The 14305-nt window shown below is 42.8% G+C and overlaps 1 protein-coding gene across 3 annotated transcripts in view; it reads right to left on the bottom strand.

Moving 5' to 3' along the window:
• The window catches only part of LOC127652574 (G patch domain-containing protein 8-like), a 53415-nt gene extending 51979 nt beyond the window's left edge, over nucleotides 1–1436 (bottom strand). The window contains exon 1 of one of the 3 annotated variants that reach the window (XM_052138784.1): nucleotides 1347–1436. Coding sequence is in view for 1 of the 3 variants with exons in the window: in XM_052138783.1 (XP_051994743.1) it covers nucleotides 1347–1391 (45 nt within the window). In the remaining 2 variants the exon portion in view is untranslated. The remainder of the gene's footprint in view (nucleotides 1–1346) is intronic. The other 2 variants (XM_052138785.1, XM_052138783.1) reach the window with 2 other exon arrangements.
• Between the last annotated feature and the right edge of the window lie 12869 nt (nucleotides 1437–14305).

The raw sequence follows: 14305 nt of genomic DNA, 5'->3' as shown, positions 1-14305 counted from the left end.
ATATGTCTATGTCAGTAACATAACTTGAGTCTTTTTTTTTTTATATATAAATTCAGGTCAAGTATATCTCCAGCTCATGACACACTGCCAATGTACAAGCTCTCAGTTTGGCTGCAAGATCATATCTAAACTAAGGGCTTCACACTGCTCATGGGCACACTAATAAAAGAATGTTTGTTCTTGTCAGTTCTCAATGCAGCTACAGCCCAGCTGGGTAGTTTCAGAAACCTTTCTTTCAGAGAAGGGGGTTGGGTGCATGGCTGAACACTTCTTTGACAACATGGACTATCTGCCCACACATCTCAGTATGGTAAAAGACTTAACCAGCCTCTAGCTAGAACAGCAAAAAACGTTCTCAGAAAGACCTAATAACAAACATAATATCGTCTTCCAAGTAAAAAACAACAAACAACATAACAGATTCCTTCAGAATTATTAAAGAATGTCTAAAATGGGTTCCTCTAGGTTTCTTTATCCATTAAAGGTCCGTACACAGCCTCATTTCAAGCTAGATTTTTCAAGCATCATACACATTACACACAAACATCGGTTTTAAACACTGACATGCAAACACTCCAATGACAAAGATATCACACAATGCAATAAAAATTGGATCTCTCGATCACATCGTGTGTTGAAGCATTCATCTTACTTTTGAGAAACAGACGGCAGCAATAACGAGCGCAGGTCTTTATATCAGCTGGCATAACTTGCAAATCAGGTATGCAAAATACAGCACAAACATGGCATTGTGCTGGACATGCCACCAAGTCTTAGACAAAAACAAGAATTAAACAACGCGTACATTATTCACATAAAGCCAAACGGAGAGCAGACGCAGGACACATCATGGCTTACTAACAAGATACACTGCTAAAATTTGGACTAAAAAGAGCTTAATTTGCGAACTCAACCTTTGTTTTTGAGGCTTCAAAAGCTAACATTATAAATTCAAATTGTGTGTGTTAGTCGGTCAGGTGGCCGTTAGTGCGTAGATATTTGCCAGGCCGGGCACAGCTGCGGTCATCCAACCAGCGTCAAACCTCTCCTCAAATGAACAACATACCATTGTTAAACACGTAGGGTCAAATAACGATACTTCTCAAACTTCAACTCCCATTTGCTATTTCGTTGGAAATTCTTAAATATGCATTAGGTAAACTGGAAAGCGACACGGACACCTCACTGATCTCGAGCTTGTCAATGCCAAAATGGGACGTTACTGCTGCTCCAGTGTCACAGCAGCAGCGCGAGCTCTGAATGCCAAACATAAAACGCTAAACTGTACAAAATAAGATACTCTAAATACAGATTGGTCCAATACGTGATATTTCTGCACATTTTACCTGGAAATCACGTTCTTCGTTGAACCTATTGAATCTGTCGGCCATTTTCTCTCCAGCTCTGCTCGTCTTCTGCGTTTCGACTTGTTCCTGTTGTTGACTGAAACGCCTAGTGAAAGCAAGCAGATGAGCGACGGACCAATGGCAGTACGCTTATTTTGATTGATGGGCCGGCTGTCCAATCATCTAAGCGATGCATATATCGAGCGCCTTGGGACTGGGATAAAGCGTAGCTAACCATCGTTAGGGTGTATATTGTATGAATATATACAGTTACGTCTTAACTTGTGTTATTAATATGAGATTTTTGTGTTATGGACTTTTGTAATTAAAAAAATGAACCTTAAAATGTGGGTTCAATTTGCTTTAAAAAAAATTATAGCTATATAACATTTATATTGAATCTATTTATTTTCTACTTAAGTAGCTATCCTCAACTTACTCAGTTTGATATTTTTTGTTTGACTCTTTTTGCCAATTAATAATATACTTTTGCTATTTACGTGTAGGCATACTTATCATTCAAGTATTGCTGTTATCTGCTGTGTTTAGTTATTTACCCTGTAAACCCTGTGACTGTAGCTAACTAGGAGAGGATAGTAGGCCTACTCTAAAGTACTCGGACAGTAAATAATTAAGCATTATTCAGTCAAAATTCAAAAGGAATTTAGAATGCTGTTACTGTAGCCTATTGTAATCAAATACATTTAGCACAAATAATAAGTGAGAAATTAAACTGGTTTTGAAAGAAACTGAACAGATGGTCAAACCTCTTCTATTTTTTTTCTATTTTCTTCTTTTTTTTGTGGTGATTAACAATTTTGATTGATTCATCTATTAAACAAACAAAAGCAAAACATAAAAACAGAATCAATTTAACCCTCACTACTGCCAAAGGATCTCAAAACTCCTCTATCATATAGGTCACAGAGTGTAGTAACCCCCTCTCGATCCACTCTGTCCAGCAAAAAGGGGACTTGTTAATCCATAATATGGGTTTCAGCCATATGCTCGAGGCAACATTTAAATAAAGGTCCGAATTAAACACTCTTGCAAGGTCCGAAAAAACACTTTTGTCCACACCGAGTGCAAATGCGAGTCAATGGGGTGTAACTTAACTTCTCAGATTAGTTAGATAGAGAGGCTTTGCAATGGCAAAATAGGGGCCAGAAATTCCTGTTCAATACAAAACAAGGGAGGGGCTCTCTCAGGTGGAAGAGACCAATGAGCCAAATGTCTGAGACAGAATGCATAATGATAAAACAAAATTTTGGGTAGGCTTAGCCCACCTTTGTCAATCAGCCTATGTAACTTATTGAAATGCAATCTGGGACATTTACCATTGCAAATGAAGGACTTCACTATGCTATCAAATTGCTTGAAATAAGAGAGGGGGACATCTACAGGGAGTGATTGTAACCGGTAGTAATTTTGGAATTTTTGGAACATTTTATTTCAATGACATTAACCTTCCCAATCATTGATAAATGTAATGAACCCCACCTGCCCACATCGCTCAAAAACCTTTTTATCAAGGGATCAAAATTAACTTGGAATAAAATGCCAAAATACTTAATGCCCTGTTGGGGCCACTGAAAAGCGCCTGTCTGAAAAGCCATTACTGTACAGTACACTGTCAGAGCTAAAGCTTTGGATTTAGACCAATTGACTATACTGAGAACTTAGAAAATGAATTCATAATTATGTGGAGGCAAGGCACAGATCTAGTGGGGTCGGAGACGAATAATAAATTATCGGCAGCGTAAAGCAAAAGCTTATGCCCCATAACTCCCGCCACCACCCCTGGAAAATCATCTTCCCTTCTTATTCTGGCTGCTAATGGTTCCAGGGCAAGACAGAACAAAAATGGGGCAACCCTGCCAGGTGCCCCTATCCAGAGTACAATAATCTTAAATTAATCCATTTGTTTGTACCGGTGCTTCAGGGTGTCTATAAAGTAACTTATTCCATCTAATAAAATTATTCCCGAACCAGTATATTTCCAAAATCTTAAAAAGATAATCATATCAAATACCGGAGTCTGATCACTCGCCACTGACCACGATGAAATGCCTAATGTTATCAGAAGAGCTATGGCCCAGAATAAACCCCACCTGATCCAAGAGATGACATAACTTCACTTAATCGGTTAGCCAGAATTTATAACAATATTTTAACATCTATCTGGATCAAGGAAATTGGATGGTAACTCTTACACTCGCTTGGATCTTTGGACTTTGGCTTGTGTCATGGTTAGCAGAAGCTATCCATTCATTAATGATTCTGTATAAACTTCTTGCAAAAGTAAAGAAAATTCTGTAGCATAAGATAAAAAAAAATTGTAATTCAAAATGTAAAAATGTAGGCAAGGCCTTAATTACCTCGCCAAGCTCCTCCAAGGTTATCTCAGAATCAAGAAATTTTTTTTGCTCAGTCGTCAGTTTAGGGAGTTCTAATGGTTCCACAAAGTTTCGAATACCTTCATCAGTAGACGAAGACGTGGAACTATAAAGATCAAGATAGAATTCTTTAAAAGCATTATTAATGGAAGTCACGTGATGCCATGCAAGGAGCAGATGTGTAAACTTTGCTATTTTTTAATAATTTTTATGTCATAAACCGGTGAGATTCAATACACCCTGCTATATATCTGCACTTTGAAGTCAATTTGTCTAAGAATTAAAAATCCTCGGGCTCTGGAGTTATTAAAAGACACTTACGTGCTCAAGCTGAAACCTCAGACAGGCCCGCAGACCAGGGGCATGTGGCAGCGGGGGCGTGGTAAAGCGCCCGTCTGGGAGAGAAAAGCGGTAAGGGCGCTTACACCTGAGCTAAATTATGTCTAACACCTGTGTCTAATTGCAGTAGCAAGAAAGAAAGATTAAAGAAACCTTACTTTTGATGCTGTTTCCTGTCCCTTCCTTAGTGGAAAGTCCTACACTGGTGCCGAAACCCGGGAAAAAATAGGAATTTTCTTTTCCAAGCTATGGAAAAGAGTCGCCCCATAGAGTCCTCCCAGCTGGCGGAAGTCCTCCAGTCCCTCACTACACTCCATCAAAGCCACCAACAATCCCTGCTTGAGCTCCGGCAAGACCAGGATCGTCGGTTCTTCAAAATCATGCGGGCTCAAGCAGAGGACCGGCTCGCTATCCGGAGCCTCCTCAGCCAGGAGGCCGCTCCAGCCGCAGCCACGACCCCGGACACCCGCGCCACACTGCCCCCGCCCGCGTTACAGAAGATGGGGCCGGCAGATGATCCAGAGGCGTTCGTCGATTTATTTGAACTCACGGCGGAAATTTGGGGTTGGCCACAAGACCAGTGGGCAGCCCGCCTAGTCCCTCTCTTGTCCGGGGAAGCACAACTCGCAACAAGCCTCCTGGCCTATGCAGACCTGAGGAAAGCCATCCTGCAACGGGTTGGTCGGGCCGGAAGAAATTGCCAGCTCTTCGGGCTATGAACTGGATAAGTCCGACCGCCGTTTGCGTTAGCCAGCGGCTCCGTGATGCCTGTCGGAGGTGGCTGCTTGCGGGGACCCGACGTCGAGGACTTGTCGATCAGGTGGTACTGGAGCAGTTTGTTCAGCTTGCCCAGGAGAACGGAGTGGGTCCAGTGCCACCACCGGCGTCGCTGGAGGCCGTCGTCTTCGGAGGACCACATGGCGACTCGAGCGGACGAGCTCTCTCCCCTTCCCGTGTCTTCCCTGTTTTTCCCTCCCCTGTGCCCTCTCGCTCTGCTCTCTCCCCAGGGCCCGTTCCTGCCCAGCGCGAGGCGTGGAGGATTCCCGAGATCAACTTCCCGGCCGTGGGAGAACCCGCCTACCCCTTCTCCGTCCTTCAGCCGCTCTCCTCCTCAGGTGGGAGCCCGCCAGCTACGGGTGCGGCCGTGGTGCCTGGGCGGCCTGCTGGAGGTGTGGAGACCCGGACCACTTCGGGATCAGTGTCCGCTGATGGAGGTGGGGACGGTGGTGCGGGTCTCCGATGTCCCGCAGGCTGCCCCGATCGGGCTGGAGCGTGCAGATTCGGTAAGGATCCAGGGGGGTACATACCAAGCATTGTTGGATACAGGCTGTAATCAGACCACCATCCACCAACGCTTGGTTCAACCCGGGGCTTTGGGCTCAGCTAAACGGGTGAGGGTGAGGTGTGTGCATGGGGATGTTCACAAGTATCCCATGGTGACTTTGGCGATCAAATTCCGGGGAGAAAAACATAGTGTGGAGGCAGCGGTTAGTTCCCGCCTCACCGGCCACCCCAAAAGCGCCTTTGCGCCCCCTTCCATTGATCGAGGTTCCCTTCGAGAGAATTGTAATGGACCTCGTCGGGCCATTAGAATGGACAGCACGCGGACATCGCTTTGTGTTAGTCCTGGTGGATCAAAGGCACTGTCCTGGAAGCAGTGCCTTTGAGCAACATCTCAGCACGTAGTGTTGCCGGGGCACTCTTCAAGGTAATCTCCCGGGTGTGGGTTCCGAAAGAAATCCTCACCGACCAAGGCATTACTTTTATGTCACGAACACTTCGCAAACTTTACGAACTCTTGGGCATTAAGTCGATTCGCACTAGCATGTACCATCCTCAGACAGATGGACTGGTGGAACGATTTAATAAAACGCTCAAAAATATGATTCGTAAATTCGTACACGAAGACGCTAGGAATTGGGATAAGTGGCTGGACCCCCTGTTATTCGCAGTACGAGAGGTCCCGCAAGCCTCCACAGGGTTTTCCCCATTCGAGCTGCTGTACAGGTGACGCCCACGCGGAATCCTCGACGTCATCCGTCAAGCTTGGGAGGAGGGACCTTCTAATAGTACAAATGAAATTCAATACAAATATATAGCGTGTCAAATATATCACCTCAACCTCCTGAAATTGTGGAGAGAAGAGGCGGCCTCTGTGACGTTGGCAACGGTAGTTCCGGAGAGGGCGGAGCTCGGACCGGAGGTAAACAAAGCCTGCAATCCTAACACTCCGGTTCCTTGTGGAGACCACCTCTCGCCGCGCCAACTCGCAGAGGTTTCCGAACTACAAAAAGAGTTTGCAGACGTGTTTTCTCCTCTACCGGGCTGCACAAATGTCATACAACACCACATTGAGACCGAGCCGGGTGTGGTGGTATGTTGCCGCCCCTATCGCTTGCCCGAACATAAAAAGAAAGTAGTTCGGGAAGAATTGGACGCGATGCTTGAGATGGGAGTAATAGAAGAATCCCACAGCGATTGGTCCAGCCCGGTCGTCCTTGTTCCCAAGAGCGACGGGTCTGTACGTTTCTGTGTGGATTATAGAAAAGTCAACGCGGTGTCCAAATTTGACGCGTACCCAATGCCCCGTGTTGATGAACTGCTCGATCGGTTAGGTACTGCTCGGTTTTATTCGACACGTGAGAGTTGGGTCTTCCAGGTACTGCTCGGTTTTATTCGACCTTGGATCTAACGAAGGGTTATTGGCAGATCCCCTTGACACCAATATCCCGTGAAAAAAACGGCCTTCACCACGCCGTTTGGATTACACCAATTCGTGACGCTTCCTTTCGGTTTGTTCGGGGCACCAGCCACGTTTCAGCGTCTCATGGATAGGATCCTCAGACCGCATACTGCTTACGCCGCTGCCTATCTAGACGATATCATCATTTATTGGCAGCGGCACATGCAACATCTGAGGGCTGTCCTGAGATCGCTGCGGCGGGCGGGGCTCACGGCAAACCCGAAAAAGTGCAGCGGTTGGGCGTGTGGAGGTACGTTATCTGGGGTTCCACTTGGGTCATGGCCAGGTGCGTCCCCAAATTGACAAGACCGCGGCGATTGCGACTTGCCCTAGACCCAAGACCAAAAAGGGGGTGAGGCAGTTCCTGGGGCTGGCTGGCTATTACAGAAGATTTGTGCCTAATTATTCGGATGTCACCAGCCCGCTGACTGACCTCACTAAAAAGGGGGCTCCAGATCCTTAGTGGAAAGTCCTACACGCAGATAATATTTTATTATTTGACTCTGACCTCACTAGATCTATACCTTGCCTCAACACAATTATTAATTCCTTTACCAAGTTCTCAGGATACAAAGTCAATTGGTCTAAATCCGAAGCTTTGACTCTGACAGCGTACTGTAAACTAATGGCCTTCCAGCCGGGCGCCTTCCAGTGGCCCAAACAGGGCAAGTATTTGGGTATTTTATTCCCAGCAAATTTGTCTGATTTAGTTAGAGTTAATAATGAATAATGAATAATAAAAATTTTCGAGCGGTGGTAGCGTAGTGGCTAAAGCACAGGGCTGTTAATCAGAAGGTCCTTGGTTTGAACCCCACGGCCACCACCATTGTGCCCTTGAGCAAGGCACTTAACTCCAGGTTGTTCCGGGGGGACTGTCCCTGTAATAATTGCACTGTAAGTCGCGTTGGATAAAAGCGTCTGCCAAATGCATAAATGTAAATGTAGTGTCCCCCTCTCTTATTCCAAGCAATTTGAGAGCATCGCAAATTCTTTAATTTGGAATGGTAAATGCCCCAGATTACATTTTATTAAGCTGCATAGGCCGAATGACAAAGGTTGGCTAGGCCTACACAAGATTTTGTTTTATTATTAGGCATTCGGTGTCAGATGTTTAGCTCATTGGTTACTTCCACCTGAAAGAGCCCCTCTCTTGTTCTGTATTGAATAGGAAGTTCTTGCCCTTTTTGCTATTGCAAAGCCTTTCTATCAATCTAACCAGAGAAGTTAAATCACATCCTGTTATTTCACATTTGCACTCGGTATGGACAAAAGTGTCCAGAGTGTTTAATTCAGATATTTATCTAAATGTTGTAGGTATCTACAGCTGTGCCACTTGCTTTGTACTGGTTTAGGGCAATAGCATACAACCTCCTAAAGCAGCAGATACTATGAGAGTGGTGATATTGGACCCCTTCTAAATTTTATAGGCATGGACTTAAAGACACACCCACCTGCTGCCAATGCCAATCAGAGGACGGAGATAGACCCATGTCTTTTGGAGGTGTGTTGAGATTCAGGAGTTTTGGTTAAAGGTTCAGAGTCTGGAGTGCAATGTATTAGGCACTCGGGTATCATTTTGCCCCAGACTCTGTAACTTGGGCAATGGGGCAGTCATAGGCATTGAAAATAGACACGTGAGAGTTGGGTCTTCCAGTGTCACGATCGCCAGGCAGATCATTTTAAGGGGCTGGAGGTCGGCTGAAGCACCTTCTTTCCAGGAGTGGTGCTCGAAGTTGAGAATGGTGGTGGCCTTTGAAGAAGGGGTATTTAGAAAACCGGGCGGTACAGCATGTTCGTGGAGAAATGGGGTGGGTATATGTCATTTATGGATTATGACATATTCATTATGATATTTTTTTATGTAATTTATTTATTTATTTAAATTTTTTGTGTATGTGTGTATCTATAACATTTGAGACCACTGTGATATTGTTGGGGTCAGTGTGGGATTGGGGATTATGAGGGGTAATTGTGGGGGTTAAGATTGATTGACATTTGACATTTTGACATATTAGGAAAAATAGATTGTGTGTCAAAAAGAAGATTATAAAGACCGCATTCCAACATTAGTGCAACAATCAAACCCTGAACCAAAAAAAAATAAACACTGAAAAATGTAGATTCATCCAAATACTGTACCGAAGGTTTGTTCCTCCCCAAACAAGCTCCAGCCTCTAGCAGAACCAACATACACACACACACACACACACACGCACACACAGACAAAAAAAAAAAACATTCAGTTTCCTAGGGCAGACAAACGAATGTTCAGTGAGATGGCTGTTTCATAAGTGCAGCAGATGACTTCCTTCCAATGTCCTGCAAAAAATCATCCAATAGGAGGCGCCCAATTTCCTCGGACAGTCAAATGAATGTTCAGTGAGTCAAGCTCACTTGGGAGCAATGTGAGAATCATTTACATTTACATTTATACAGGTGAAACTCGAAAAATTAGAATATCGTGCAAAAGTTCATTAATTTCAGTAATTCAACTTAAAAGGTGAAACTAATATATTATATAGACTCATTACAAGCAAAGTAAGATATTTCAAGCCTTTATTTGATATAATTTTGATGATTATGGCTTACAGCTTATGAAAACCCCAAATTCAGAATCTCAGAAAATTAGAATATTGTGAAAAGGTTCAGTATTGTAGGCTCAAAGTGTCACACTCTAATCAGCTAAACACCTGCAAAGGGTTCCTGAGCCTTTAAATGGTCTCTCAGTCTGGTTCAGTTGAATTCACAATCATGGGGAAGACTGCTGACCTGACAGTTGTGCAGAAAACCATCATTGACACCCTCCACAAGGAGGGAAAGCCTCAAAAGGTAATTGCAAAAGAAGTTGGATGTTCTCAAAGTGCTGTATCAAAGCACATTAATAGAAAGTTAAGTGGAAGGGAAAAGTGTGGAAGAAAAAGGTGCACAAGCAGCAGGGATGACCGTAGCCTGGAGAGGATTGTCAGGAAAAGGCCATTCAAATGTGTGGGGAGCTTCACAAGGACTGGACTGAGGCTGGAGTTACTGCATCAAGAGCCACCACACACAGACGGGTCCTGGACATGGGCTTCAAATGTCAAACGTCTTACCTGGGCTAAAGAAAAAAAGAACTGGTCTGTTGCTCAGTGGTCCAAAGTCCTCTTTTCTGATGAGAGCAAATTTTGCATCTCATTTGGAAACCAAGGTCCCAGAGTCTGGAGGAAGAATGGAGAGGCACACAATCCAAGATGCTTGAAGTCCAGTGTGAAGTTTCCACAGTCTGTGTTGGTTTGGGGAGCCATGTCATCGGCTGGTGTTGGTCCACTGTGCTTTATTAAGTCCAGAGTCAACGCAGCCGTCTACCGGGACATTTTAGAGCACTTCATGCTTCCTTCAGCAGACAAGCTTTATGGAGATGCTGACTTCATTTTCTAGCAGGACTTGGCACCTGCCCACACTGCCAAAAGTACCAAAACCTGGTTCAATGACCATGGTATTACTGTGCTTGATTGGCCAGCAAACTCGCTTGACCTGAACCCCATAGAGAATCTATGGGGCATTGCTAAGAGAAAGATGAGAGACATGAGACCAAACAATGCAGAAGAGCTGAAGGCCGCTATTGAAGCATCTTCATCTTCCATAACACCTCAGCAGTGCCACAGGCTGATAGCATCCATGCCACGCCGCACTGAGGCAGTAATTAATACAAAAGGGGCCCAAACCAAGTACTGAGTACATATGCATGATTATACTTTTCAGAGGGCCGGCATTTCTGTATTTAAAATCCTTTTTTTTTATTGATTTCATGTAATATTCTAATTTTCTGAGATTCTGAATTTGGGGTTTTCATAAGCTGTAAGCCATAATCATAAAAATTATATCAAATAAAGGCTTGAAATATCTTACTTTGCTTGTAATGAGTCTATATAATATATTAGTTTCACCTTTTAAGTTGAATTACTGAAATTAATGAACTTTTGCACGATATTCAAATTTTTCGAGTTTCACCTGTACATTTATGCATTTGACAGACGCTTTTATCCAAAGCGACTTACAGTGCAATTATTACGGGGACAATCCCCCCAGAGCAACCTGGAGTTAAGTGCCTTGATCAAGGACACAATGGTGGTGGCTGTGGGCTTGAACCAGCATCCTTCTGATTACCAGATTACCAGTTATGTGCTTAGACCACTACACCACTCATTTCAATGACTTTATGAAGGATAATGCTTGCTGGGGACATGTAAATACTTAGCGGCCATCCTTATTATCTATTCTAAGTTTGGCTGGGAATATCAGTGCAAAAGCGATCTTCCGTTGATGTAAGAGCTTTTGTAGTCCTTGAATCGATCATGTTTCTCTCTTGTCAAATTTGAAAAGTCTGAGAACAAGAAAATGTTGTGGTTCTTCAAGATATCTTCTTCCTTTACTCCCTCACGTAACATGAGATCTTTATCGGATGATCTCAGAAATTTGGTCAGAATTTATCAGGGCCTGTCTCCCTCCACGAATCTCAGAGTCAGGACTCTATGAGCTTTCTCGATTTCCAGTTTATGGCCTGTTATGTCGAGCAGATTAAGGAAGAGCACATCTAGGAATTTCACCATATCTCTGCCTTCTTCGTTCTCAGGAATTCCAACAATTCGGATGTTGTTTCACAGATTACGATTCTCAAGGTCTTCCAACTTTTCCTAGACGCACTGCATATCTGCCTTGGTTGCTAGCGGGTTAGCAGCTAATTCCCCCTCCGATGACTCCAGATAATCTGTTTCTGGACGTCCCCGATTCTTGTAACCAACTCCATGCCTCTATGGCCGTAATCGATCAACATATTACAGCAAGATACTTGTCCAGTAATTCTTTGACATATTGTCTCCATAGTTATGAAACAGAGTGTATAGAATCTCACCAGTTTCTGACACAAAAAGTAGAAGTCAGAAATGTATATACACTTACGTTGAAGTCATTAAAAGAAATTTTTTACCCACTCCACAAATTTTATATTAGCAAACCATAGTTTTGGCAAGATGTTTAGGACATCTTCTTTGGGCATGACACAAGGAATTTTTCCAAAAATTGTTTACAGACGGATTGTTTCACTTTTAATTGACTAAATCACAATTCCAGTGGGTCGGACGTTTAGATACTATGTCAAGCCTTTAGACAATTAGCCAATTAGCTTCTGATAGATTAATTGGCTTACTGGAGTCAATTGGAGGTGCACCTGTGGATGCATTTTAAGACCTACCTTCAAACTCAGTGCCTCTTTGCTTGACATTATGGGAAAATTAAAAGAAATCAGACAAGAAAAAAATTTGTGGACCTCCATAAGTCAGTTTAATCTTTGGAAGCAATTACCAAAGTCCTAAATGTACCACGTTCATCTGTGCAAACAATAGTACGCAAGTATAAACACCATGGGACCACACAGCCATCATACCGCTCAGGAAATAGACACATTCTGTCTCCTAGAGGTGAAAGTCCTTTGGGGCAAATCAATCCCAGAACAACAGCAAAGGACCGTGTGAAGATGCTGGAGGAAACAGGTAGACAAGTATCTACATCCACAGTAAAACAAGTCCTATATTGACATAAACTGAAAGGCTGCTCAGCAAGGAAGAAGCTACTGCTCCAAAACTGCCATAAAGAGGCCAGACTACAGTTTGCAAGTGCACATGGGGACAAAGATCTTAATTTTTGCAGAAATGTCCTCTGGTCTGATGAAACAAACATTTAACTGTTTGGCCATAATGACCATAGTTATCTTTGGGGTGGAAAGGGTGAGGCTTGCAAGCCGAAGAACGCCATCCCAACTGTGCAGCATGGGGTAGCAGCATCATGATGTGGGGGTGCTTTGCTGCAGGAGGGACTGGTGCACTTCACAAAATAGATGGCATTACGAGGAAGGAAAATTATGTGGATCTATTGAAGCTCAAGTCATCAGCCAGGAAGTTAAAGCTCGGTCGCAAATGGGTCTTCAAATGGACAATGACTCCAAGCATACCTCAAAAGTTGTAGCAAAATGGCTTAAGGACAACAAAGTCAAGGTATTGGAGTGGCCATCACAAAGCCCTGACCTCAATCCGGTAGAAAGTTGGTGGGCAGAACTGAAAAAGCATGTGCGAGCAAGGCGGCTTACAAACCTGTCTCAGTTACACCAGTTCTGTCTGGAGGAATGGGCCAAAATTCCAGAAAATTACTGTGAGAAGCTTGTGGAAGGCTACCAAAAATGTTTGAACCAAGTTAAACAATTGAAAGGCAATACTACCAAATACTAATAAAGTGTATGTAAACTTCTGACCCACTGGGAATGTGATGAAAGAAATAAAAGCTGAAATATATAATTCTCTCTATTGTTATTCTGATATTTCACATTCTTAAAATAAAGTATTGATCCTAACTGGCCTAAAACAGGGAATATTTTCTACGATTAAATGTCAGAAATGTGTTTAAAATGTATTTGGCTAAGGTGTATGTAAACTTCTCACTTCAACTGTATTTGTTATGAACGATGTTTAAAGTGGGCTCACATTGACTTATCCAATCACAATTGAGATTAATTTGTTTATAGAATACTTAAGATGTAATGAAATGTCAGATGTGATTGAAATGAACAAGAAATTATCCATCCTTTTCTGCAAAGGTTGATGCATTTTTTTATAGTATCAGTTACAAAAGACTTCAGCATAATTGGTGTGGCTTTTTCAAACTGACACAAATTTTACAACACTATACAACAAAATCTGCTGTTTTGAAAACATATTAGCTTAAAACAAATGTAATTCAAACCACAGCCAAACTACAATTTAAGTGATTCTTCCCACAGTTAAGAAAGTTGTTAGTTTATTCAATTAAATATTTTTAAATAAATGTTCAAATTAATGATTTTATTGAAAGCAAAAATATTGGAACATTTTTACATAGCCTACTTCAAGAAATTAGGTCAATTTTGAATGGATGTATATTATCTTTATTTACTGTTATTAAAGCAATAGCTCAAGGCTGGGACAGATTAAATTATTACATGTCAGTTTAAAACATACCTTAAGAATTCACAGGCTGGCTTACATTGGCCCATCTTCAGAATTTGTATAACTTTCAATTTTTCTCCATACCCTCTCATGGGATGTTTCTTTCCCAATAGATAGTTCAGTGAGCGAGCTTACATGTTCATACCCCAATAGATGGCGCTGTAGATCAAATAATTTGAAATATATCCAGTACGACTTAAAAACTGAAGATTTATGCAGAACTGAATACAATGGCTGTGTCTCGTTGGGAAGGCTGCATCCTCCGGTGGTCGCATTTGTCTCCCGATACGTCATCGAGGCTGTCTCGTTTCAGAAAAGCGAGTAGAACACTTCGAATGCAGCCTTCTTTTGTGGGAATTCGGAGGATGCATGAGGTGTAACCTTCGTGGGCACTCACAACTCACAATTCTTTGCTTCAACGGAAATGTCTAAAAAAAAATAACGCCAATTTGCCCGTAAATATGATGTTCA

Source organism: Xyrauchen texanus, chromosome 12, assembly GCF_025860055.1.
Source record: "Xyrauchen texanus isolate HMW12.3.18 chromosome 12, RBS_HiC_50CHRs, whole genome shotgun sequence".
Lineage (NCBI taxonomy): Eukaryota > Metazoa > Chordata > Actinopteri > Cypriniformes > Catostomidae > Xyrauchen > Xyrauchen texanus.
Note: the sequence above shows the minus strand (reverse complement) of the source record. Positions and strands in the feature narration are given on the sequence as shown.